This window comes from Vipera ursinii, assembly GCF_947247035.1.
Source record: "Vipera ursinii genome assembly, chromosome: 2".
NCBI lineage: Eukaryota > Metazoa > Chordata > Lepidosauria > Squamata > Viperidae > Vipera > Vipera ursinii.
The window spans coordinates 170,090,814-170,116,424 of NC_139513.1; the positions used below are offsets into that span (position 1 = coordinate 170,090,814).

The 25,611-nt window shown below is 42.4% G+C and overlaps 1 protein-coding gene across 1 annotated transcript in view; it reads left to right on the top strand.

Annotated features, from left to right (window-relative positions):
• Nucleotides 1-887: 887 nt before the first annotated feature.
• Nucleotides 888-25,611, top strand: part of MAGIX (MAGI family member, X-linked) — a gene marked incomplete at its 5' end in the record, with an annotated part of 34,726 nt that continues 10,002 nt past the window's right edge. Inside the window, 7 exons of the mRNA XM_083353456.1 lie at nt 888-1,082; nt 7,658-7,833; nt 7,953-8,029; nt 13,288-13,833; nt 18,124-18,444; nt 24,337-24,486; nt 24,694-24,776. Of these exons, the coding sequence (XP_083209582.1) occupies nt 888-1,082; nt 7,658-7,833; nt 7,953-8,029; nt 13,288-13,833; nt 18,124-18,444; nt 24,337-24,486; nt 24,694-24,776 (1,548 nt within the window). The remainder of the gene's footprint in view (nt 1,083-7,657; nt 7,834-7,952; nt 8,030-13,287; nt 13,834-18,123; nt 18,445-24,336; nt 24,487-24,693; nt 24,777-25,611) is intronic.

Sequence of the window (25,611 nt, forward strand, 5' to 3'; positions counted from 1 at the left end):
AGAATCCAACACCTTAACTACTAAACCATACCGGCTTTCATGCCATTGCTTCAATCAGATGAAGGTTGCTCTCTTGTGCACAGCAGATGATGCCATGGAAGCTAGCTTTTATAGTTTTTGTAGGCACAAAGGTGATATTTCCACCAAAAGAGCAAACACGTGCTCAGCCTTCCTTTTGGGGGACCAAAAAGGGATTGTAATTTTTTTTATGCTCTTCCTTTAATAGCCAAAGAGGACTCTTCCCTTAGTTCAGGGTCGGATGCTCAACTGGGATGGGTCCTGGTGAGGACCATCATAGCCATTCTGAAGGTCTGGGAGAGCGAACAAGGTGGTTGGGGAAAGGACCTAAGCTGGAAATGTCGGTCTCTGACGCTGCAGCCCTATGTGTGCCTGTGCCCACGTGCGATCACTTCACTTTTCCTTTAAAGCCCGACTAAGACAAGCGTCCGCCTGTGTAAACATTGAAAGGCAGGGCCGAGTGATTCGACGTCACGGGGATAATTCATAATTGCGCTTGCGATTTATGGTTGAGACGCCTCAGTTCAGTCCGAGAGGCGAAGAGCAAAACGCAGCAGCTCTTCCAAAAATAGAAACGTAACGCGCGCTAATCACATAAATTAGTCAACCGTAAGAATGTAATTAACTAATAATAAAAGGGCCGCCACGGGAGGCAGCAGTCCCGACGCGCGTCAGCGGCCCCTAGGGTCCAGAAAGCGCATGACAGGCGGCGGGGAAAGGCTCCTAGGCAAGGAGAGCCTGGTTCTGCGGGTTATTGGCCGCTGCGATGTTTCCATTGGCCAGCCCGTCCGTCCTTCTCTTCTCTTCCCTCTTCCACGGGCCTCCTTTTTCAGTCGGGGAGGAGAAGGAGCGTGGCAATCGCCGTCGTCATGGCTACAGCCGATGGTCCCTCCCCCTGCTCACGGCTGCTATTTAGGGCAGCTTCAGCAGCCAGGTTGCTCCTAGCCGCTCTGGATCCCGCCGCCGCCGCCGCGGCTGCCGGTGCCGTCCCCGTCACAGGGGCTTCGTGCAAGGCAGGAGCTCCAAACCCGGCTTCAGCGCTGGCGGCGGGGACCGTTCAAGAGGTAAGGACGTCGGTCCCCTTTAGCGATTTCTTTCTCCCGGCAGGACCACAGCTGGAGGATGCCCGGTGTCCTGGATGGCTGGATGGCCCAGGCTGTCCTGGCTGCAGAGAGGCTGGAGGAGAGCGAGAAGCGAAAGATCCAGGCTGGAATGGGGGAGAGAGTGGGGCTTTCTGGGAGAAAGCTAGCTGGCTGGCTGGCTGCCCTTCGCGAGGATGACCGAAAAAGGAGAGAGAGAGAGAGAGAAGGCTGGATGGATTATGGCATACTGGGAAAGCCATAGGATTTGCCAGGGGAAGAATAGCGATGGATGAGATTATTATTATTATTATTATTATTTATTGAACTTATATACCGCCCTTCTCCCTTAGGACCCAGGGCGGTTCACAAGGCAATTAAAACAACATTATAATACAAAAAGTTAATAACAATTAAAATAGATTAAATTATCCTTGATTAAAAATCTGAAACCCCTATAACTCTGATTAAAAAAACCCAATTACAATAAGTTAAAAATTAAAAATTCTCAGTCCTGGCCGGAAAGCTCAAAGAGATGGGACAAGGCCGGGGAGAATCGGGTGGTGGGAGTAAACGCAGAAGCTTAGGAGATAATGTCCTTTTCTGTCGGGTTTTTTTTATCACAGGCAAGCACACACACGGGCCAGCTACTTTACCTGCAACGTTTGGGAACTTGTTATCTGGGTGCAGAGAGGGGAGGGATCAACAGGGACAAGCCATCCTCTGGGAACATGGCTTTAGCTCTGTCATGATTGCCACGACAGAGGCCTGCACGTGGAGTCAGGCGACCTCATCTCCTCCACCTTCACCCCATCCGTGGTCTCCTGTTGTCCAGAGCATCCCCCCCTAATGTCCCCAATAAAAGCCCGCTTCCTTTCCAGGGGTCCCAGGACATTTGGTCTATTGCCTGGTTTCCGAAAAATGGGGTGCTGATCTTAGTCACACAATGATGCACGTATGACTCAAGGGAATGACATCCAAGGGAGTCCAAAGGACTGCAGGGATGTTCTCCGCTCAGGCAGTACATTTTAGTCTGTATAACGGTAATAGGCGAGCTGAAATAAAATCTTCTTGTATGCATCTAGTGATCTCATGGCTGATCAGGAAAAATGTGGGAGTCACTGTAGAACTGATAACAACCAAGATACTGCAGTACAGTATTGATTATTAGAAACTCTAGAGGATCTTTGGAATTGGGGCTTAGTTCCAAAAGTTATTACCACTTTGTTTCCAGGTATAAAACATAGAAAACAAATGGTTTGATACTTATCTTTAGCTTACCTGCCTGCCTGAATCCTGTGGCTAAATTATGCTTCTATTATTTACCCATATTCTGCCTTTCACCAGTTTTTTTAGATATATGTAATTCATTCTCAAGAATTCTTTCAATGTATTATTCCTTCCGAAGTTAGGGGATTGTAGGTGATCAAAACATTTAAGTGGTCCAAGCTTGGCTAGTGGAATATCATATGGTCAAAACAGAAATATTTGGAACATGAAAGTAATCGTAACACTCATTATTTTTGTAGTGCTGAAAGTATTTCCTCTATATTGCTTTGGTGCAGTAGCAAAACACTCATGGCTGTGGTGAGATTTGAATAAAATTTAACTGAAATATTTATTTTGTCTCTTGACCACCGTGCTGTGTACCAAGTCTTAGAAAGATTGGCTTCACTAAACTTATTAGTGAATATGTCTTAGGATAATTTAGTAACCTATGCATAAAATTATAACCACTATGCTGTATAAGACTAGCACATGCTTGAGCTAGCTTTTCTTACATTCCATAAGATTTCAGCTCCCTTCACATAGAAAATCTATTAATGAGAAAGATGACTAGCTAAAAAGCTTTTCCCCTGACATGTCAGCTTTCAATATGCAGGAGCTCCAATTTTTAATGATAGAATGTGGATGTAGTTGCTTCATCTGCAGACTGGAGCAGTCCAGTCCAGAAAAAGCTTTTCCACTTCATTCTGCACATTGTATAATCCTTTTCAGATTTATTTGAACATGCAGAGATGAAGGAATGGGATTACGCCTTCCTGATCTCCATGTGTTCAGAGCAAGATCTAAAGAATTAAAAACAAAAAACACCCTACCACTTGTGAGGTGGATGGCTATATAAATTTGATAAATACCTTAAGGCTTCTGAATATATGTAGGGAGGCCTATATGTTGATAACTATGCAGAAGGGCTCCTTTAAAATGTATTATGAATGCAAGGAAGTCAGGCACATGCAATATTACTGCCCACTATATCCACTTAATACCAGAAATGATCTCCTAAAGGAACAAGAATTAGTTTTTCTTCACTAATGTCCTAATTTCCTAACTGCAGGCATATATGGGAGATCACTGAAATCATTTCCCACATACTGTGAGTTAGGGTTAGGGAACTGATTTTCATTTTGTGAACGCACTTCATTTTTAAACAGTTTTTTCAGCTTCTAAGAACGCATGGCAATAAAATAGAAATGTTACCTGAGGAGACAGAGCAAAAATGCCAGGCCTGATTTTTTTTTTTTTTTTTTATTAGGGAAGGGGACCATCCAGAGTAAATGTGGTTATTAGTGTTCTTTTGCTTAAAAAGACTCAACACTGAATTTGGGGGCTTCTCTAGGAGTTGCAAAAATTAGATTTATGTCCACGTGTGGCCTCCCAGAATTGGGTGGCCTACCGTTGCCATAAATTACCTTTCCCAAAGCCGTTTGAAAATTTTCAGGCTGCAATTCTCTTTCATGCAAATCTTTTTTTTTCCATTTAATGATGCTAGCAACTGATTGGCATAAGAATTTCCAAACATTTTCCTAAATGTTTTATAATAGTATTATCACAGAATTATCACAATTGTTCTCCAATTAGTGTGGCAGGCTCTATTTCTTGAACTGAAGTGTTTCATATGTTTGTAGCATTTTAACTAAATACTTTTTATTTTTGTTATACTTAGATTAGAGGTCCCCAACCTTTTGGCCACCAGGGACCAGTTCCGTGAAGAGAGGTTTCTCCCCAGACTGGAGGGTGTGTGGTTTTGTGTGCTGCCTTCATCTCGTGGATGGGGCTTCACTTGTTTGTGCGGACAAGTTGCTGGCATGCCGCAGCCCGGTACTGGTCCACGGACCAGGGGTTGGGGACCCCTGATTTAGATTAAGCATGGGGGAATATTCTATATGGACTGAGTCAGCTCCTTAGCCAGAATAGGCAGATATTTTTAATGTTCCAAATTGGTCCAAATTAAGTTGGTCCTTTTTAGAGATGTGATCCATATCAAATTTGATCTGAATGGAATAGATTCATTTTTAGTTCATTCAGATGTTTTAATCTAATCTAAGTCAAATTGCACATCTTTAATTTACATCCCCCTGTGGCTGTCCCTGCTCAGGGAGTCTTAATATTTCCAAGGGTAGTTGAAAATGATGGCAAGGCAAGTATGTCAATCTGTTCAGGATTCTGCTGCTATCTACTCTCCAAATTCAAGTTGACCTCTCACTTGGTATCTGGATTTCAGATCTATAGATTCTATCACAGGCTCCCCTTTCCACCATAATGTGATGGGAAAATTGGGTGGTTTTAAAATGGTGGGTTAATTGCTATCAAGTCCAATTCCCTATTGCTCAGTCAGAGTTTGGCATCTTTAAATGCTGTGGCTGTTGCCACCAATGCCGAATATTTGGGCTTATAGTACTGGGGAGAGTATAAGTAACTGGCAACGGGAAGAAAGGAAGGAGTACTGAAGACAATGCCCCATATAGCTGGCCTTTGCTTTCTGTCTCTGGTAGGCATGGGGCAATTCTGTTTCCCACCTGCCTGTTCTAAGACAAACATAGTTCTCTCCATGCTCTCTTTTTTCCTCATAATAACTAAGATATAGTTGACTGAAAATTGGTTGATCACTGGCTTATGGCTAACCGGGGGCTAATGGGAATTTGAACCCAGATTTTTTTCTGTCCTGCTTCCAGATTTCTATCCAGCGTGCTATAATGACTCTTAAAACTAATTTCCCTTATCTGCATAGCCATGACATGGATGCTGTATCATAATCCAACAGGAAGACCACAGAATGTGGGACAAGCCTTACTGTATGTGTAGAAAACAGGTGAGGGATGTCTTGTATATGAGAAAAATACTTTTTAGCGTAATAGTGATACTATCAATATTATTTAGGATGATCTGGAAGCTTTTTGCTAAATAAATAATACAATAGTTATGTTTTAGTAGACAAAAAGAGATCTTTGGCAATAGCAAAAGCTGAAGCTGTTTGCTAAACCATAGTATATGGATCATGGGTTCTGGGTCTTGTAACTGACAGAAGTTTCCATTATTTTAGACAGAGAGTTGTTCTTCCCAACCCTTTGGACTTCCCTGAAATTTCATGCTCTGCCAATGATCTTGAACCATAATGGTGCTTAGAGGGATTTATTTATTTATTTGATTTTATCTCGCCTTTATTACTCTGTAAGTAACTCAAACTGGCAAACATACCTGATTCTCCTTCCTCTTCTTTTCCCCACAACAACAACCCTGTGGGGTGGGCTGGGCTGAATGAATGACCCAAGGTCAGCCAGCCAGATTCCCCCTTACTAGGGGGAATAAGAAGAGGGAATGATTGTGTTACACTATATTGTACATAATTTGCGACAGCTGCATAGCTTGTATGCAGTTACTTGGTTATCTTTTTGTACTATTGAGCCACTGCAAAGAGAGAAGCTATAAATTCAGGACATTTGTTTATTTTTTTTTATTCATTCATTAGATTTATGTGGCCACTCATTTTATAGAATATAATCCTGGATGAGTCACAATAGCAACATACAAAAATAACTCAATAAAAAAAATAAAGCTCTTAAACACACACACACACACACACACACACACACACACACATCTCTGATGCTATAACACTCTTATCCCAAATATACATGTGATGAATTCAACAATGGCTGCCTTTCTTTTCCCTGTAGCATCTTATGTCTTGTGCATATTGAAAAGTAAACTCTGGGGCAGGACTTCATTAAATATATGGAGCATACCAAAAAGATACCATCCTACACAGTGGCTGCATAATGCTCAAATATAATATCTTTTGATCGTGATTTACTGTGATGTGTTGAAATCACTTATTCACCGCAGAACATCAGTTTATGGTGTTCTTTCTTTGCAATATTTGGAGTTTTTTTAGACCACTTACTGCTGAAACCTACTGGCCCAATTTCTCACCATTTTGAGGCAGATATCATAGAAAAGCTGTAGTGTAAATCCTACAATGGGATTAACATATCTTAAAGAACAATGATGCCCCTTTGTGCCAAAGCTCTTCTCCAAACAAGGCGGAGGGGGGGGGGAAATCATCCCTGTCTAATTTGCATCACCCACTATGGTCCTGGGATTCCAGCCCCCCCCCTAAAAAAAATCAGTGTAGCTTCCAGTCCACTTACAACTTTGTTGGCTCATGGCTTCAAATTATGAGTAAAAGTCTGGTTGTGCATTATCCCAAGATGTGGTTATAATGCAGTGCAGCTCACAAACCGTATACAATTCCAGAGCAAGAGCCAGTTGGATCTCCCAGTGATTTGATTGCTCACTCAAGCTTGTGATATCCTTTACCCTCCATGTTTTCTTTTTTACTTGTCAGGGGTTTTACTTGTGTACCAACGAACAGTGCAGGACCTCCACTGATGTCCACTGATAAATGTGGATGTCATATATGTATGGTGTATTTTCACTACATGGAAATGCAAATAATGTTGACAATTGGGAATATGCCCATTGGGCAGGTTTATGGGTGAGGGGCAGGATAATGTGTAGAGTCCTGAACCTTTTTGTTTGCTTGTGGTTTTCACAGGCTAGGTGGTGATGAGGAGGTAGTCAAGCAAACAGCAGACCACAATGCAGTTGCTGGGTCCTGTTACACAGGTTTAACAAGTATGAGTCTTAAAATCAGGGCTTATGAGCTATTTTTGGCTACCACCGTCTCCATTCATAGAGTTGGAAGGGGCCTTATTGCTCTGACTCCCTTCTCAGTGCAGGATCCACCAGGCCCTCTCTGACAGATGAAGATTTTTCCTTTGTTTGGAGACCTTTGACAGACAAGAAGTCAGCAGTTCATGTGACAGTCATTTCCATAGACAGACAAGTCATAAAGTTCCTTCTGTTCTCTAGGTTGAATTTGCTGTCCCCAAATTTTAATCCACTGGTTCTGGTCTTGCCCTCTGTAGCAATAGACAATAACTCTACTCCTTCCTCTGTATAAAAACTGTAAATATATTCGAGCATGTATCTCAGACATCTGTTCTACAGGCTAACATATTCTGATACTTAATTCATTCCCCGTAAGGCTTGGCTTCCTGATTTTTCACCATCCTCTGGCCTTGCTCCGACTGGCCATTGTTTTCTTGGAACTGTGGTGCCCAGAGCAGGACCCAGTACGCCAATAGCATCCGACCAAGGCAGAATTGAGCAAAACAATTAATTCTCCTTCATCTGGACTCTGTGCCTCTGTTAATGCATCTGAAAATAGCATTCACGTTAAGTACCTTTTGAATCACGTCAGTGTCTCCTCACAGGACAAAGTAAAGCAACCTCTGGGGGCCCTGCGAAGCCCCCCATCTGGATGTGGGGGGCTCAACCTGGGTCCCCGAAGTGAGATCCCTGGCTGTGCTGACTGTGGCGCAGTCATGGGGGGTGCTGGCCCCCATGTCCATGACTGGAGATCCGAACGGATTGAACCCTGTGGCATTAGGTGAGTCCAACTCAATGGGGTGAGGAACAGACAGAAGATTTTGAATGAGAGGGGAGATGGAAGAGAAGCTCTTTTGTCCACATATATTCATGCTCTCTTCACGTCCCTTTTTCACAAAGCTGCAGCACACGGCAAAGCCCCCAGGTGACTTGTGAAACTCGCATCCCTGCCACAGAGACTACCCCAGCTGCAGGAGGTAAGTTTTGAGGGTGTAAAAAGTTAGCAGACACCAAAGGGGCGAAACTGTTGCTTGGCAATTCGTTTTTAACACGGGGCTCCCATTTTCAATTGATTAGAGGCTAAAGGATCGGCAGCTTTGTCTCTGATTCATTTCCACTGAATTAAAATTGGGGGCAAAAGGCTATTTAATTTGACCTTCTCCTTATTTTTTGCGAATAACAGCAAGACCTTATGGAGCATTACCTAGCTAATTACGAATTGTTTGTGTTTATGCTTGGCTTTCTCATACGTCCAGTTACTTGTGTTTTGGGTTTGTGCAGGACAGGTAATAAGCAAAGAGAATCTTCTGCCATGCAGCAATATTTGTTACTATAGCAGAGATCTCGTGTTTTTTTTTAACAATACCTTATACAGGTATTATACACAAGTAGTCCTTGATTTATGACCATTAATGGAGCCTGCCCATCACGGTTGTAAGTCATGACTATAGTAGTGATTGACTTGATTTTAAACCTTTTTTTTTGTTGCGGTTGTTGCGTGAACTCCATGATCAGTTTTGCAGAAAACCAGAAGTAAATGCCAGTTTTCAGCAAAACCATCATAAAACATGGATGTGTGACTCCAGGATACTACCAATAAATAAATGCAGGCTGTTTGCTGTTTGCTGAATGAACAAAATGCAGTCACGTAACCACTGGGGGGGGCAGCTGTCAGAACTTTGGAATTGGGTCATAAGTACTCCCAAGGAGGTCCATTGTAATTTCCAACAATCACTAAACAACCAGTCGTAAGTCGAAGACTGCTTGTATTGTTCTTATTATAGTAGTAAATTCATTGATAAACCAGTTACTATTTATAAGTATAAAATAAAAGGTAGATTTTTTCCCCTCTTAGTTCAAATCACATAATTCATTAAAGCCACAAAGCCAGAAACAGTAAACTCTCCAATAGTAGAACGGTTATATACATCTCTATCTATAAGAGAAAAAAAGGAGATAAATAAGAACATGTATAATAACATAAAATAAAAATATTATTAGTAAAAGAGAAGAATAATCAATTATTCAAGATTAGTTAATGGTGTGATTTATTTGTGTAGATGGAAGCACAAAAAATGTTGGGGCGATATTTTTGAGTCCTTATCAAAAAGAACTAGCAGTCAGTACAAATCCCTGCCTGGAAATTTCTTCAAGATCAGATAAATGAAGTCGGTCTAGACCAAGGGTCCCCAACCCCCTTTCCATGGACCGGCACCAGGCCACGGCATGACAGAAACGGCTGCAAAAACAAGCGAAGCCTATCTACACAAAACCAGGGGCCCTCCGGTCCATGGAAAAACCTCTCTTCATGGAACCAGTCCCTGGTGTCCAAAAGGTTGGGGGCCACTGGTCTAGAGGCCTTATACATTATAGGAAGCAGCAGTGTAGCCATTGGCTTACAGTTTCTATAAAATCAGTACCATATGGACATAAGCAAAGACACAGAGGAGTACCCTTAAAACCTTCAAAAAGGACTGCTGAGGGTAGCGCATCCAGCCTGACTAAAGTGAAAAACCTTATGAAATTTCAAAATGATGATAGACTTTGTTTGTATTTGTAGTTTGTATTTTTAATTTGGGTCTTTTAAGATTAATAATTGTTAATCTTGTTATTAAAATAATAAAGATTTTTTTTAAAAAAAATAGGTCTCCTCTGCCAAAATAGCTTGCATTTTTTAAAATCCCATTTATATCCCGCCCTTCTCCGAAGACTCAGGGCGGCTTACAATCTAAGAAGCACAAATCAATGTGCTTAGCAATAGCCTTCATTCTATGTATATGCCTGATTATTAGGGCTTTCGGGGGCCCCTCAAGCGGCATTATTATTACAAAGTCAGCTTATTGTCCCCAACATAGCTTGCATTGTCCATATTGCAAAAGAGATATTTAAATTCCCTCTTTACCTGCCCTGCAACTTTAGCAGAAGTGGATGGAGGGTGGTAATCTTGAGAAAAGAGAACTGTTTGGCCCTGCCCGTCCTTCTTCAGTTACTTAGGTGGAGATTTTGTCAATGAGTTCAACTTTTAGGCTTTAGGGCAAGGCTTAAGAAGAACTAGCCCAAATTACCTCATGGGTTAAACTGAGAAAAGACTCCCCGTCTCACCTCATAGAGCAGGGTAGGCAACCTTGGCTCTTTTATGACTCGTGGACTTCAACTCCCAGAATTCCTGAGCCAGCTGTGCTGAGGAGAAAGGGAGGGTTTCCAAGCTGAGCCATGCTGGGTCAGGAATCCTGGGAATTGAAGTCCACGAGTCATAAAAGAGCCAAGGTTGCCTACCCCTGTCATAGAGGAAGGCAAAATATAAGTGTTAGAAATTAAAAAAAAATTAAAAAAATTCATGACAACAAAGAATTAGTGCTTTCTAATCTTTTTTTTTGACATCTCAAATGTGGCACCCCAACTAAAAGTGATCTGTTTATAACTTTGGCAAGAGATCTCTGTCTCAGCAGCTCACTTGGGGCAGAAGAAGGAAGAGCATGAAAAAGAGTGAAAGGAGTGTTAGAAAGCAGGGCTGCTCCTGTTGATAGGAAGACAAAGGTAATTGCTTTGCTGCTGGGGGGGGGGGGTTGTTTAACATTGCCAAAATGACTAGTATGACCAGTGATCAAAGCCTCTTCTAGCATATTTAATTAATTAATTAATTAATTAATTCCATTTATATCCCGCCCTTCTCCGAAGACTCAGGGCGGCTTACAAGCTTAGCAGTAGCCTTCATTCTATGTATATGCCTGCTTATTAGGGCTTTCACACACACACCCCAAGCGGCATTATTACAAAGTCAGCTTAATTGCCCCCAACAATCTGGGTCCTCATTTTACCTACCTCGGAAGGATGGAAGGCTGAGTCAACCTTGAGCCTGGTGGGATGCGAACCTGCACTAATTGCAGGCAGCTGGTGTTACTTAAGGAGGCATCAGCCCACTGCTCCCATAAAAAAGGGGGTGGGTGTTGATAGGTCAGTCACTTGCCGTTTTGATGTCATTTCCCCCCCCCCCCCGTGGACCTCCCTGGTTTCAGCTAATAGATTTTGAGTGTCGTGAAAAAGCAAGTGCAGGTAGTCCTTGACTTATGACTACTTGCTTAATGACCATTTGAAGTTATGGCAGACTTCCCCAGGCCTACTTATGATCCAGATTCAAAGGTCTGATGGCCGCCTTCCCGCGTGGTCATACAGTCGTGTTTTCGGCGCTCGATAGTTGGCCTGCATTAGCCGTAGCAATAACACTTAGACTTATATACCATTTCATAGTACTTTACGGCCCTCTCTAAGCGGTTTACAGAGTCAGCCTATTGCCCCCAACAATCTGGATCCTCATTTTACCAACCTTGGAAGGATGGAAGGCTGAGTCAACCTTATTATTGGCCATTTGCAGTCTCCCTATGTCACATGACTGTGATTTACAATTTTTTTTTTTGCTGAAAACTGCCATTTACTTCCAATTTCCAGCAAAAAACGCCCCTTGCAGACAATTGTGGATTTGCGTAACAACTGCTACTCAAAAAGGTCAAAATCAGGTGTGAACAACCTGCATTACTTATGACCATAATTTTGGGCTCAATTAGGGACATAAGTCAAGGACTACCTGATTGCTTTTGTTGTCAGTATATTTTTACCTCCTAGAGATAGGGTTTTCCTGTAAGATTTTCTGCCTAATGTACAGTACTAAAATAACACGGTGGGCTTAGAATTCTGTGCCTTGGTGTAGATAGTTGAGGGACCTAACTTCTTTCTTTCTTAGGCAACAAAACATGTCAGATCAGGAGACAGAAAGAGAGAAAGGATGTCCTATTCATGCTTATATGTGCCCACCATATAAGCATGGATTTATTTCTGCCTATTGCCAACATGTAATCCCTAAAGAAATATAACTCTTGAGAGACTTAATTTTCATGATCCGCCTCTGTGACAGCCAATCCCATCCATCTTCTCAGCCTTAATTACAGTCTTCTCTGGTACTCCTGAGACAAGGAGGAATTGACTTAAGACAGTTGTAGCAAAAGACATTTTCCAGATCCAGATCTGATATCAAATATAGGTTGCAATCTTATGCCTGTTATTTACTTGTGAGGGAATGTCCCCTCAGGAAATTTCACTGCACCTGGGATGATCTCACCCCAGCCACACCAGAAGCAGTTAGACGGTTAGCTGCCTCAGATATCAAATTATAACATCTATCCCATTGCAATTCTACAACTCCGTATTATGGTGATTTTATTATGGTTTTATCTTAGCTTAATATATTATCTTCTACACTGTATTATCCACATATCTTACAGTTGCACAGACATATATTCTGATGCTTTATTTAAACTACATTTGTCTATCAGTCATTGCATGACCTCTATAGATGCCATATGCTAAATAAATAAACTTCAGGAGGGGAAGCCCAACTGAATTCACTGAGGATTATTTCTGAGCTGAAGTGGACCCTTTACCCTTTTTAAACTCAAGCAGATGAATGGCTAGTTTGTAATCATTTTATAGCCTTGCATTCCATAGCAGTGACTAATCTTGGCTCAAGCTGATGTGGATACTTGAAATTCATTGAAATTTCCTATTTTGCCCATTTAAATGTGAATGTGAATATGACATTTTGCCTCAGAGTTGAACTGTTTTAGTATCTTGTGTTTTAGCAAGCATTTGCTTATTTATTTATTTTCACATGTATACCCCACTTCAACCAGTTCTGCACTGGATTACTAAAGCTACTCATAACATGCATCAACCTTAAACCTATATGAAATTTCATATCACTGTAAAATACTTTCAAATACTAAATGCTATGTTATACCACCAATTAAGTACTTGCTTCATCAAATACTGAGTCTCATTGCTTATTAGCAATTAAATATGGAAAATTAGAAATGGTTACATGTCAGCTATTAAATCTATCTATTACCTAACATAGTTCAGGTACTGTCCTGTACCAGCTCTGCCTTTGACAAATGATTTTGACTGGAGAATATCTGATACAAAAATTGGGGTGAGATATTTAGCTTTGATTCAACCCTCACCTTGACTTAAAGCAGAATTAAGCAACCGAGTATCATGTGGAGGTTTAGATGTCCACTCCATCAGCCCTTGCCAGCATGGCCAGTGGCAAGATCTTGGGTGAACTGTGGTTCCAAACAGCTGGAGGAGCCCAGTTTGTCGCCCCTTTGGCCAAAGAATGCTGTGTTGTTGCCTGTCGTGCATAGACCAAGAGAGCTCTCTTTGTTTTCCTTCCACCTTGCAGTGAATGTCGTAGTAGTAGTTGACGGGAACTGTATCCTCCAATATACCCATCGTCAGTCACCTTGTTCCTGCCTTTCTGATGGGCAGCCTCTCTTGCCCCGACGCCCTCCACCAACTTACGGTGCTATACCCCCCAGTCCCATTATTCCCAGAGGCCCAGCTTGCGGCCAAGAAGCTGGACCGGCCCCATCACGCAGGACCCGTGGACTCAGCGTCCGCTGTTGCACCAAAGCCTGTCTGGGCGATGAAGAGGAACATGCCGAGCGGCATCTCCATCGGGCACCACCCTGCGGCCGCCTTACCCCCGTGCCCTTGCCCTGCAGCCCTTCTGGGCCTTGGTTTGGAGTAGGATCCCTCAGTGGAGGCAGGCGAGGGGCTCGGGTTGTGAAGATCTGGGACCGGCAGCGATGCCCTTTGCTGGAAGAAGGAGATGTCATCGCCAAGGTGAATGGGGCTGACGTCCGAGATCTGAGCCCTGGAGAAGTGGAGAGTGTGTTGCAGGAGCGTATGCGAACGGGAGATGTGATCCTTCTGGTGGAAAGGAAAGGTGAGCGACATCAGCTCCAAGAATGGGCTGTGTGGCATTCTCCCCAAGTCACTTGCTTAGCTCTGCCGGGCTGGACTGGCATTTTGCTCCGCTTGCCTTTATGCCTAGCTTGATCCTGACAGCTGGAAGCAATCAGGAGGGAGAACTCTGATCGCTGCTTTTTTTGGGGGGGGGGTTCACGTGTGTGTGTGTGTGTGTGTGTGTGTGTGTGTGTGAGAGAGAGAGAGAGAGAGAGAGAGAGAGAGAGAGAGAGAGAGAAAGGACCAGAGTTCAAATTCTCTGCCAGAGAAGAAGCACTATATAATTCTCAGACAAGGAATTCACATTTACAGTATATGTAAGTTACTAATACAAACAGTTTGCAAAATGACTGTAGCATGGTGCCATTATTACTAATAACAATGTCCTCATATCTCACTTTAGTCACAATTGGAATCTGATCTTAACCATGCCTGCGTCAAAATCTTGCTTTAGCCACAGTTTTTATAAGAGCAATAACACTACACACTTAGTACAGATGCAACAGTGTTTCTTACAATGAACGATGCATGTAGGGCAGACACATTCCTTAAAACATCCATTTATATATATTGGAGAGCTCAGGCCTAATGGAAGTTTCCAGGGTGTATAGTTCTGGTTATTGAAGAATGCGTATCTCTTGTAATTCACATTGCATTCTCACATCGGAAGGCACCAAAAACATTCATGTATCCAAGGCCATCCCAAGACAGTTTGATGCTAAGGCCGAGCTTGAGAGGCTGCCTTCGTCCAACCCATGTGCAGAAACCCTCCGACTCTAACTTCAACACTGGCAATGGTCCACCACCACACCTGAGAACTGTCTACGTCTAGGAGGTTAAAAGGTATACCCATGGTCCTCGCATCAACGGGAAATGAAGAAAGAGCTTAGAAACGCCTTCAGTATCTGCTGCTTGAAATGCTTGCTTCACTTACCCAACGATGGGGCTAATCTTCCCGGGTTCAAATGCAGTCCCATTGTTGTTTGTAGGGGGTGCAACTCTAAATGATTTGGTGTGGGGGTTGGGTGTCTGAGTCAGTGTTGACCCAACTACGTGGACTATTCCATGCCATTTTTCATAGCAAGGTTTTTCAGAAGTTGTTTGCCCTTGCTTTCTTCTTAGGGCTGAGAGAGAGAAAATGACTGACTCAAGTCACTCAACTGGCTTCATACTTAAGGAAGAACTAGAATGTGTGGTTTCCCAGTTTCTAGTCTAATGCCTAAACCACTACACCAAACTAGCACTCAAATGAACTTAGAGTAGCCATCATGCATGTAAGGCTTAGGCACCCATTTCAAGACATTAATGCTGCTTTCCTTATGCTCACCCCATTATGTAAGCAGTGCCTTACAGCAGGCAAAATCTTGAAACAAGAGTACCACGTTGCAATGAAGCATTTATATTGCTCAACACAGCTGTCATCCACACACAATATTCAACAGATCCGGTTCTGATCAGAAGCTGCCCTATTTTATTGTAAATGCTTACATGCTGATTGTGCCTTCTAACTGGGGTATAAATGTTGAAAATAGGTAAATGGCTTGCCTGTGACACTCATGCCACTTCATTCCACAAGTGAGTTGTAATAAATAGTACTGTCTTCATGGAGTGAGAAAAAGATACTCTGAGATCTGAGGAAATGGGGCAGTAGCCCAGTTATGGTACTCTTTTGAGGGAAGATTGTAGAAGGCAACGAAAAACCTTTGGGCAAAAATTGTATCATTTTTTTAAAAAATGATATTTCAGATTGTGCAATACTGATTTTGATTCGTCTCCATGACCTCCTATTTCCCAATCTGTCAGCATTTGGATTTTAACAGTCTGACTGTTGGAATATGTGTGCATGGTTTTTGTTTCACCTGTTCAAAAGGGGTTGTCTTCATTGTTTAGCCAGCTTCCCCAACCTGGAAATTTGGGTAGTTGTACAAGCAGTTCTCTCTTACCAACTGCCTTGTGCACCAGCCATTCAAAGTTACAACAATGTTGGGGGGGGGGAATTGCAACCAATCCCTATATTTGTGACTTTCGCAACATCCCTCAATCACTGATCACCATTTGCATGCTTTGCAACCGGCTTTGCAAGAAGCAGACTTAATACAGAAGGTGGAAGCAAAAGCATAAGTCACAGTCAAATGATTCTTCAAGTAGGGCAGGGCTTTTCGACTTTTTCACCCATCGTACCACTTTTAGGATATGGCAACAACCGAGTACCACCAGTTGCCTAGCAAGGTGTCAAAAACTTGATCACCAAAAAAAAAAGGAAAAAAGGGATGAAGTGCAGGTAGTCCTCGACTTACAATAGTTAGCTTAGTGACTGTTCGAAGTTACAATGGCACTGAAAAAAGTGCCCCCCAAGCCACAGCCGAGCAAGACGCCTGCCTGCCTGGCGGCGCTCTTCCTCCTGTCCGAGGTTTTCATTGTTGTGAGCATTTCTGTTGAGGATTGGCGGTGGGGTGGGGGGTGTTTGTTTGTTTGTTTTCCCTTCTGCTGGGTGGTTGCAGCAGGTTTTGCTCACTTCACATGACCCTGGGGCACTCTGACCGTCATAAATATGAATCAGTTGCCAAGCATCTGAATGTAAATCACAAGACCCTCTGGAGATGCTGCAACATTCCAGCTGAATAGAAATCGGAAGTTTCTATTTGGAATTAAAAAGTAAGGTCTTCTTCAAGATGAGCTTAACTTCTGCAGAATTTAAGGATATATCCATGTCATTTTTGGGGGGGGGCAGCAGAATCATTCTGCTATTTCAGCTGTAGCCCTGTGTGGAGGTATTACATCTAGCTGCAAACCAGATGTACGTGCTTCTATCTAAACCTTAATTCAAGGGGTTGTCTGATCCTTAAATGTGGTTAGAGAACCAGATTGATGTAGTGTTTAGTCACCAGTCTAAAAACCTGAAAACCATGAATTCTGCTTTGGGCGTGAAGCCAGCTGGGTGATTTTGGGCCAGTAACAGCTTCTCAATCCTAGGAAGTAGGTAAGGGCAACCACTTCTGAAAATCCTTGCCAAGACAGCTACAGGGAGTAGCGGTTACCAAAACTCTGTTACAGTGAGTTACAAGTTAACAGTAATAGTTATTTATTTATTCTGTTTGAAAACTGATTTTTCTGTAGAGAAAACAGCCCCCTTTAGCTTGCTTCCACAAATAAAAGTTAATAATCATAGTTTGGCCAGACCTGGAAAATGTAATGCTGCACTACTGGACAACTAGGAAAATGTGCAAGCTTCAGGAAAGAACAGATTTAGTTTCATGAACTGAATCTGCCTGCGGTCAATGTTAACTGCTAGGTGTAAAATTAATCCAGATTACCGCATCCAATTTTGTGTTGGCTTCTCGATACTGTAAAAATTTACTGTTAACTCTGAGACTAGAGACTAGAAAAGATTGCTGTATAACGGGGCCCAATCTAGGGCCCACTAAATATTCACATCGCTTAATTTATTCAATTTAGGCACTGCCAGAGTCAAAATGACTCTGAGCAGCTCACAATGTAACCAAAAAAGTTAAAAATACAATTCAAAATAAAACCAAGAAAACAAATAAGTATGTATTTATATGCAGAAGACAGCAGCGTCACTAAATGGAAGTGGATCCCAGACAGCATCCAGATGGAAGACACACATTTCACCTTATGCTCTGTTGAAGAAAGGCAGAATATCAGTGTCATAAAGCAGATTTTTGTCACAATTTGGCCGGTGCAAATTTATATCACCACTTAATTGGGGTGGGTGGGGGTTGAGAATCTGTTTCTTTCAAACTGAAAGCTAAGTTTAGCAAATACTATATTGAGGGGTGGTTTTAATTTGCAAAGATCTATCAAATTGATTTAATAATCGTACCCTCTCACTCCAGTCAAGTATTGACTCAAAAAGTGAAACTTTCAGTCATTCGCTATGTTTGTGTTCCGCTGTTCCTCCAGCACTTCAGAGGACACACATAATACCCCCTCTTCCAGTTTTATCTTCACCTCAATCACATGGAGTAAGTTAGGCTTGTCCGTAGTCACTCGGTGGGCTTTATGACTGAGTGGAGATTTGAACCTGACTTGTCACAGTCTCAGTCCAGTGATTTAAGCAGTAGGCCATACTGGATTGAAGAATCAGAATCTGAACTGGGAGACATAAAAACCAGATATAAGGTATACCAAGGTTGAAGTGTGGCCAAACACTTCAATCGCTGCTGAGAGTATTAGTTATGTCACTTGGTTCTGCAGCTGGCGATCCCCCCCTAATGGAATTTTCCGTTTGCCCTTCTTGTTCTTACAGGTCACCACTCCCATAGGCATCCTCAGGAAAACTGCTCGGTTAGGCGAGAACATTTCTTGCCCAACTCCACTCATAATAAAAGTGGTCCTCAGGATCTTTCTAACGCTTGGGGCGGTCCCCCAGGTGACACTTTGACTGTGACCAGTTTTGTGGGTCCTGAACCTCGAAATGTACTTGTCTGTCCTGCTCGTTGTTCCCAGAGACTGAGGAGGCCTCGCCCAGCAGGAGGGGCTGGGGAAACCGTAAATGTGGATGGACCGAAAGAACAGCATGGATGTAGCATTGCGCTAACAACAGATGGAGTTGTAGCTGAAAGAGCTGGTAAGGAGGATGGAAAAATATTGTGAATAGACCGCACCCATGTCCTGCCAAAATTCCAAATGTTGTACTCCTGCTCTTTGAATCCGTTCCAAATATTTGCAAAACATACCTTTGTATGTAACTCATTGCTGCCGCTGATGCAACTGCCTTAGAAATGAAAACAAACAAGCTGGCACGTAAGACAGTACAAAATAGACAATTGCACAATTCTTACAAAGGCGCTTTTTTCAAGAGGCAACTGGACTTTCTTGTTTTTATCTGAAGACATTTTGCTTCTCATCCAAGAAGCTTCTTCAGCTCTAACTGGATGGTGGGGATCCAGTCCACCATCCAGTCAGAGCTGAAGAAGCTTCTTGGATGAGAAGCAAAACACCTTCAAGATAAAACTAGAAAGTCCAGTTGCCTCTTGAAAAAAGCGCCTTTGGGACAGCCATGACGACCCGGATGACTGAGAATCTCCACATACATTAGGTAATGTTACAAAAGAGTGCAAGTTTCTGGGTTATCTGGAATCCCAAAGAAGTACAGATAATACAAAAAGTAAAAAAAAATAGAGGAAGAAAAGGAATTAGGTCAAATGTGGTCATCAGATCAATTTTAAAATTGTGAAGACTTTGTTTGTACATTGAATGTATTTCTTACTAATAGGTTGCCGGTATCAGATTATATCTGGCATGATGAGGCAAAAAATGATTTAACACACACATTTTCCCCCAAATAAGCAAGAATCTTTTACTTTGGAATATAGTGGGAAGGGCTGCTAACTCAGAGGAAAACAGAAGTAAGGAAAAACACAAGTATCTTGATATCAGAAAAGCTGAAATTAGTTAAGCAATAAAGTTGTTGAGAATAAATTAGAGCAGGGCTCTTCAAACTTGGCCCTTTTATGACTTGTGGACTTCAACTCCCAGAATTCCTGAGCCAGACCTGCTGAGTGAGGAATTCTGGGAGTTGAAGTCCACAAGTCATAAAAAGGCCAAGTTTGAAGACCCCTGAAAGGTTGTAATCTTCAAAACACAAAGACTCTTTGGGTGAGAGAAAATATTCTGGTGATAGATTTCACCTTGTTAAATTATGTATTTAAGTGAAAGAGGGCTTTTGATTCATAATCTGGTATGATTGTTATAGTTTTTTTATTTATTTTTTTAAATTCCATTTATATCCCGCCCTTCTCCGAAGACTCAGGGCGGCTTACAAGCTTAGCAGTAGCCTTCATTCTATGTATATGCCTGCTTATTAGGGCTTTCACACACACCCCAAGCGGCATTATTACAAAGTCAGCTTAATTGCCCCCAACAATCTGGGTCCTCATTTTACCTACCTCGGAAGGATGGAAGGCTGAGTCAACCTTGAGCCTGGTGGGATGCGAACCTGCACTAATTGCAGGCAGCTGGTGTTACTTAAGGAGGCATTAGCCCACTGCTCCACCAAGGCTCATTGCATAGTTCATAATTCTGCAGAACCTCCACAAGTTTGCACAAAGCAATCAAAAATGTCATGTCATATTTTTCATTTTCAGAATAATACCTTTAAAAAAACCCTAAGGTTGCCAATCTTTGTCACATCAAGCATCTCCAGCTGACATCTTTCAATGTATCTATACTAGTCATTGTTCAGTTCCAAGAAGAATAGCTAAGTTGCTACAGAAACACCATTTTAAAAATTGCACATGTATGAGTATAGGATTCAAGTTCATGAGAACATGCAGTAATAAATATATTAATTTTGAAGTATCACATGGATTTTTGAGTTTAAGTTGGGGAAATCTATTTCCTTTCTTCGTGGCATAGTAAAATGTACATTTCTCTAAATCTTGTGCGTGCATGTATTGAAGGCGGGAAAGAGAATTAGAAGAATATTAAGAAGCAATCCAGCATAGTGGTGAAACAAGGGTGAAGTCAGTGTAATTTTATAAACCATCTTCTTGGTTTTTTGTTTGAATAATAGAATGGGAAAGCAAGTGCATCTGATTTCTGATATTTGAGAAAGCACCTGTCTCACATTGTGTTTAAAGAATTACAAGCCTTAATTGTGTTTCCATGTGAGAGTAAAATAACCAAGCACTGTCTTTTAAACATACACGCCCACATGCACAGAGCAACTTGTACCTCCTGGTTCTGAACAGGTTAAGCGTCAGCCACTCCGTTCCCTCCCCTGAAAGTCCTTTGGTTTATCAGGCAAAGGGAAAAATTCCTGAGGGGGGTCAGAGAAGAACAGAGAGCAAAACAGGAGTAGCTGATTGTTTCGTCATTCTCTCTGTACCTGAAAATGTTTGAGCAAGTTCAGACCGTCCTACGCCACATCCAGGACTTTAAACGTAAATATCCACCGACTACCATTTTGTTTGTAGTTGATTTGGGGGGAAGAGAGAGAAAGAAAGGGATAATAGAAAAGTAAATTGGGGAGGGCTATTTTATCTTTCCTCAGAAGGGAGCCCAGCTTACTTAAGACTAAAACTGAAGGAGGAGGAAGAGGTTAGGGTGGACTCTTACAAGTTTCCCGGTAGCTGCATATTGCTCAAAAATCCTTGTGGGGTTGTTTACTATCAATGATCAGAAAGGCAATCATTTTATTAGCGTAGAAATCATCCAGCCTGTTTGAAAGTTCGGATGCACTGAAGATGTTAGGAAGGTGAAGAGCTTTTGTAAGATCGGAGGGTATTGAGCTGTAAATGAGTAGCAGAAAAGAACATTCATTGGAATTTGGGGCATATTGTTGGACAATTAGCCAAATATCGGCAATAGCAGGTATCCTTTTACCTACCGCAAACCCCCAAGTAAGTGCCAGAAAAGAAGAAAACCTGGAGCTGATTTTTACTTTTATAAAATTGAGCTTAGTTCTGAATTTCAAAATAAGCAAGAATGCAAGTGCACTTGATTGCTTCTCCCTCGTGTGCACCTCACATTCTCTTTTAAGTGTTTCATTTCGGGGGTTTGTTTTGTTTTTAACCTCTGATTTTGGCTGGTAGATTCAGGTGAATCAACAAATCAGTTTCTGCAGCTTGATGTCTTTTCACCCTGATGCATGTCGTAGGGAGCAAAGTATAAAGTTGTTTGAGGGTCCCACCTGAGGAACGACAGTGTTTCTGCAAGAGGTCTAGGCATTTTTTTTTCCCAGGCAAGACTGGATAGATTTTCAGGTGGAGACCTCTTAAGGTTACTGACCAAAAGACAGTAAGGAGTTCTGCAACAATTACCATTTTTCCTCTGAACACTTTTTCTTTGGAAAGAAAAATGATGCGAATGAGAAAAGGTGGAGCCTTTGCAAAAAGGAGGACATGACAATATAAATCTTTTGTTTTTAAAAAAAAAAATGAGCAAAAAAAAAAAGCCTCATCTGGAACAATCCTTAAATCTTTTGGGAAACTGGTGAGCTGCAGTTTTTCTTCTTATCTTTTTTTTTAAAATTCCATTTATATCCCGCCCTTCTCCGAAGACTCAGGGCGGCTTACAAGCTTAGCAGTAGCCTTCATTCTATGTATATGCCTGCTTGTTAGGGCTTTCACACACACCCCAAGCGGCATTATTACAAAGTCAGCTTAATTGCCCCCAACAGTCTGGGTCCTCATTTTACCTACCTCGGAAGGATGGAAGGCTGAGTCAACCTTGAGCCTGGTGGGACTCGAACCTGCACTAATTGCAGGCAGCTGGTGTTACTTAAGGAGGCATTAGCCCACTGCTCCACCAAGGCTCTGATCTTTTGATCATGAAGCCAACCTTATTTTATAAATTGTAGGTTCAATTCAACCATGACTCTTTTTTTTTTGCAGTAAGGCTTAGGAACGTTCTAGACAAATGGGTTACAAGAAACACCACCGCCACTACCACTGTCAGAAGAATAATTTGGGGGTCCAACTCAAGGCGGGGTTGTGCAAGAATAAATAAAAATGAGATCCAGACATCTATGAGGAAATGTTTATTCCTAAAAGCAGCTGCAGAGAAATGGGGTACAGCGGCAGACTTTTATAAGAGGAGCTATTCCAGGATGTGGAAGTGTCTACGTGCTGATTTTAGGGTGATAGTTGAGGGGCGTGTGTGTTTGTGTATGCTTGTGAACATGCAGTTCCACTGGGAGACTTAATTAATTTTGTTAGTGTTTTCAGACCTTTTTACTCCAGACTGCAGTTTACAAGTAGTAGAAGAGGTGTAGGCAGGGCTTTTTTTGTCATAGAACGCCCAGAACGGAGTTCCGGAACCTTTTTTTGGATGGAACCTTATGAGGTAGGCAAGGTGCGTCGTATGACGTGTGTGAGTTCCGGCACCTTTTTTTTTTTACAAAAAAAGCACTGGGTGTAGGAGATGTGATACTCACATTGCCTAGAGGTGTATCAGAACCCAGCATAGTACTGCTCAGGGAGAAGCAAAAATAAATAAATAACTTGTTTTCATAAACCAGACCAAATCACTTAGATAACAGGCAAAACAGTTGTTAAGTGAGTTTGGCCCCATTTCACAACCTTTCTTGCCACTGTTAATTGAATCACTGAAGTTGTTAAATTAGTATCACAGTTATTAAGTGAATGTGGTTTTCCCCATTGACTTTGCTTGTCAATCAAGGGGATCACATGACGCCAGGACACTGTAACCATCGTAAATACATGCCAGTTGCCAAGCATCTGAGCTTTGATCATGTGACCATGGGGATACTGCAACAGTTGTAAGTATGAAAAAAAAAACAGTTGTGAGTCACTTTTTTCAGTCAGGAAACGAATGTTTGTAAAGCCACGGGTTACCTGTATTTACATTCCCCTGGCTAGATCTGAGCTGCTTGTTTCAGAATCTGATAACATTCCTGCATCTCAGAAATTTCTGAAGGGAATTTCCTTCCATGTTTTCAATCTAGCAAACTCAGGTCATACAGTTTCATGAAGAAAGTTCTCACCAGATCCTCACTTTGCAAATATGTTTATTCTTTTCAGCCATGGGATAGAACTCTGCATTGTCATGTGATATAGGAACACACACACACACAGCAGCAGCAGCAGTACATCTATACAAATGAATAAAAGTATGATTGACTTGACTACAGTAGTATTCCAGATCTGAAATGGTCGACTGTTTTAAAAAGTTTAGCAAGGTTTTCCTTCATCTTCCTTAATTTCTGGTTTTTTTAATGTATTAATTGCTTTAAAAGAAAAAAGGAAATGAAAGAAAAGAAAAAAAAAATGAAACAGAAATATCTCTAAGTGGTCAGAGGAATTAGCATGACTGTACAGTCAGTGCTCAGTGTATCTTTGATTAGAAATTAATCCTAGAAAATATAAAGTTGTCTATAAGTACATTAAATAGTTTTAACATTGTAAGACTTTAAATGTCTGGACTAAGGGTCCAAATCTTCAGTAAAAAGGTAAAGGTAAAGGTTCCCCCGCACATGCATGCTAGTCGTTTCAGACTCTAGGGGCCGGTGCTTATCTCCGTTTCAAAGCCGAAGAGCCAGCGCTTGTCCGAGGACGTCTCCGTGGTCATGTGGCCGGCATGACTAGACGCCAAAGGCGCATGGAACGCTGTTACCTTCCCACCGTAGTGGTCCCTATTTTTCTACTTGCATTTTTATGTGCTTTCGAACTGCTAGGTTGGCAGACGCTGGGACGAGTAACAGGTGCTCACTCTGTTACGCGGCCCTCGGGATTCGACCCGCCAAAATGCCGACCTTCTGATCGACAAGCTCAGCATCCTAACCCACTGAGCCACTGCGTCCCTCAAAATCTTCAGTATTTGTTGTCTAAAAATACAAAAGAAAAAACACACGACTAAAAGCATTATAGATAAAAGTTAACATCTAGTTTCCTCTTGATCATCCTCCAATTAACATGCAACATTTATTGACATTTGGAAACAAAACATGTGGGTGTTGCCATCCTCGTTTACTGATCCATCTACTCTCGCCTCTCAGCCAGTTCCCTGGGGCCCCATCACAAAGAGAGCCCCTCTCATCAGGAAGATGCTGGTCTCTTAGCCCGGCTGACCCACAGTGAGGTTGGGAGTGTCTTCCGGCAGGCGGGGAACCGAGTGCGCATGAAAATCCGGAATCGCAAAGAGGCAGGTGAGTGATCACAGGGAGAAATAGGGGGAGAATTGGGTGGTGGGGAAAAGGGGACACCAGATGGGGAAGTGGAAGCCGAGGCCCAAGGAAGAAGGAAGAAGAGGTGGAATGGCGCAGGTGGAGGTGATGGGCTGCAGTAAAGACAAAAGGAAACATGGGGTAGTAAATAGTCCTTTCCCCAAACTGATTCTGTCCATTTGCTTCTAGGAGTTTCCAGTGATTTAAACTCTGCTGATATTGAAGTGGGGGAATGTCCATGGAGCCCCAGCTCTCCACTCACTCAGCCTCAGGTATTGGAGAGCCAGAACCCGGCATGGTGACGAGGGTGTGACCAAGGAAGGTTGGCATGTTAAATTGGCAAAGGGCAGGAGGAAAATAGGGATTGTAGGAGGAGTCTGCTAGCATCTTCTGTGGATTAAGACAATACATTAAAGGGTGTGAGGTTTCGTAAGCTCTCTCCATTAGCATTTGCAAAACATGTTTTCTCCACTATAAGTGCTTCTGAGGCTGACACTTTTATTTGCCCCGCGACTTAGGAGGACTGCATCTGAGCAAGGGAGCTGCAGTTCATGAAAGCTCATGCCCTTTAATAAAATTGGTCAGTCAGAAAAGGTGTCACCAGACTCTTCTGAGGAAAATAGAGGTGAGACTGAGTTAGAGGTACCTGGAAGGGTTCTTCTGCAGGCTGCCTTGACTGGGACTTGCCTCATTTCCTGCATCATGCTGGTCCTGCCCACACTGGCCTTTCCACCTCAGGATTAGCTATCTTCGTGCCACAGGCACACCTCTTCCTCCACTGCCAATAACTTCCACCATCTGAGGGAAAGTTGAACAAGATGCCCATTTGCCAGCCAGTCAGGAGATTCAGAAGAGGTGACAAGTCAACCAGGAGGGAGATGAGGAGTTGGATGGTACCTGTAGTTTCTTCAGAGAGGGAACAGTAGAGTAGATGTGAGGGAAAATAGCAAAGTGGATTGATCAAGGTGTTGGAGCGTGTGTTCCTCTTGTAGTAGGAAGTAATAATTCTATGTTGTTTTTAAAGTAGAATAGCAAGTGAACACAAAGAGATGCAGGGCATCAAAAGAGGGCGCCAAAAAAAGGTGTAAGTGGAGGTGTCCAAAGTCA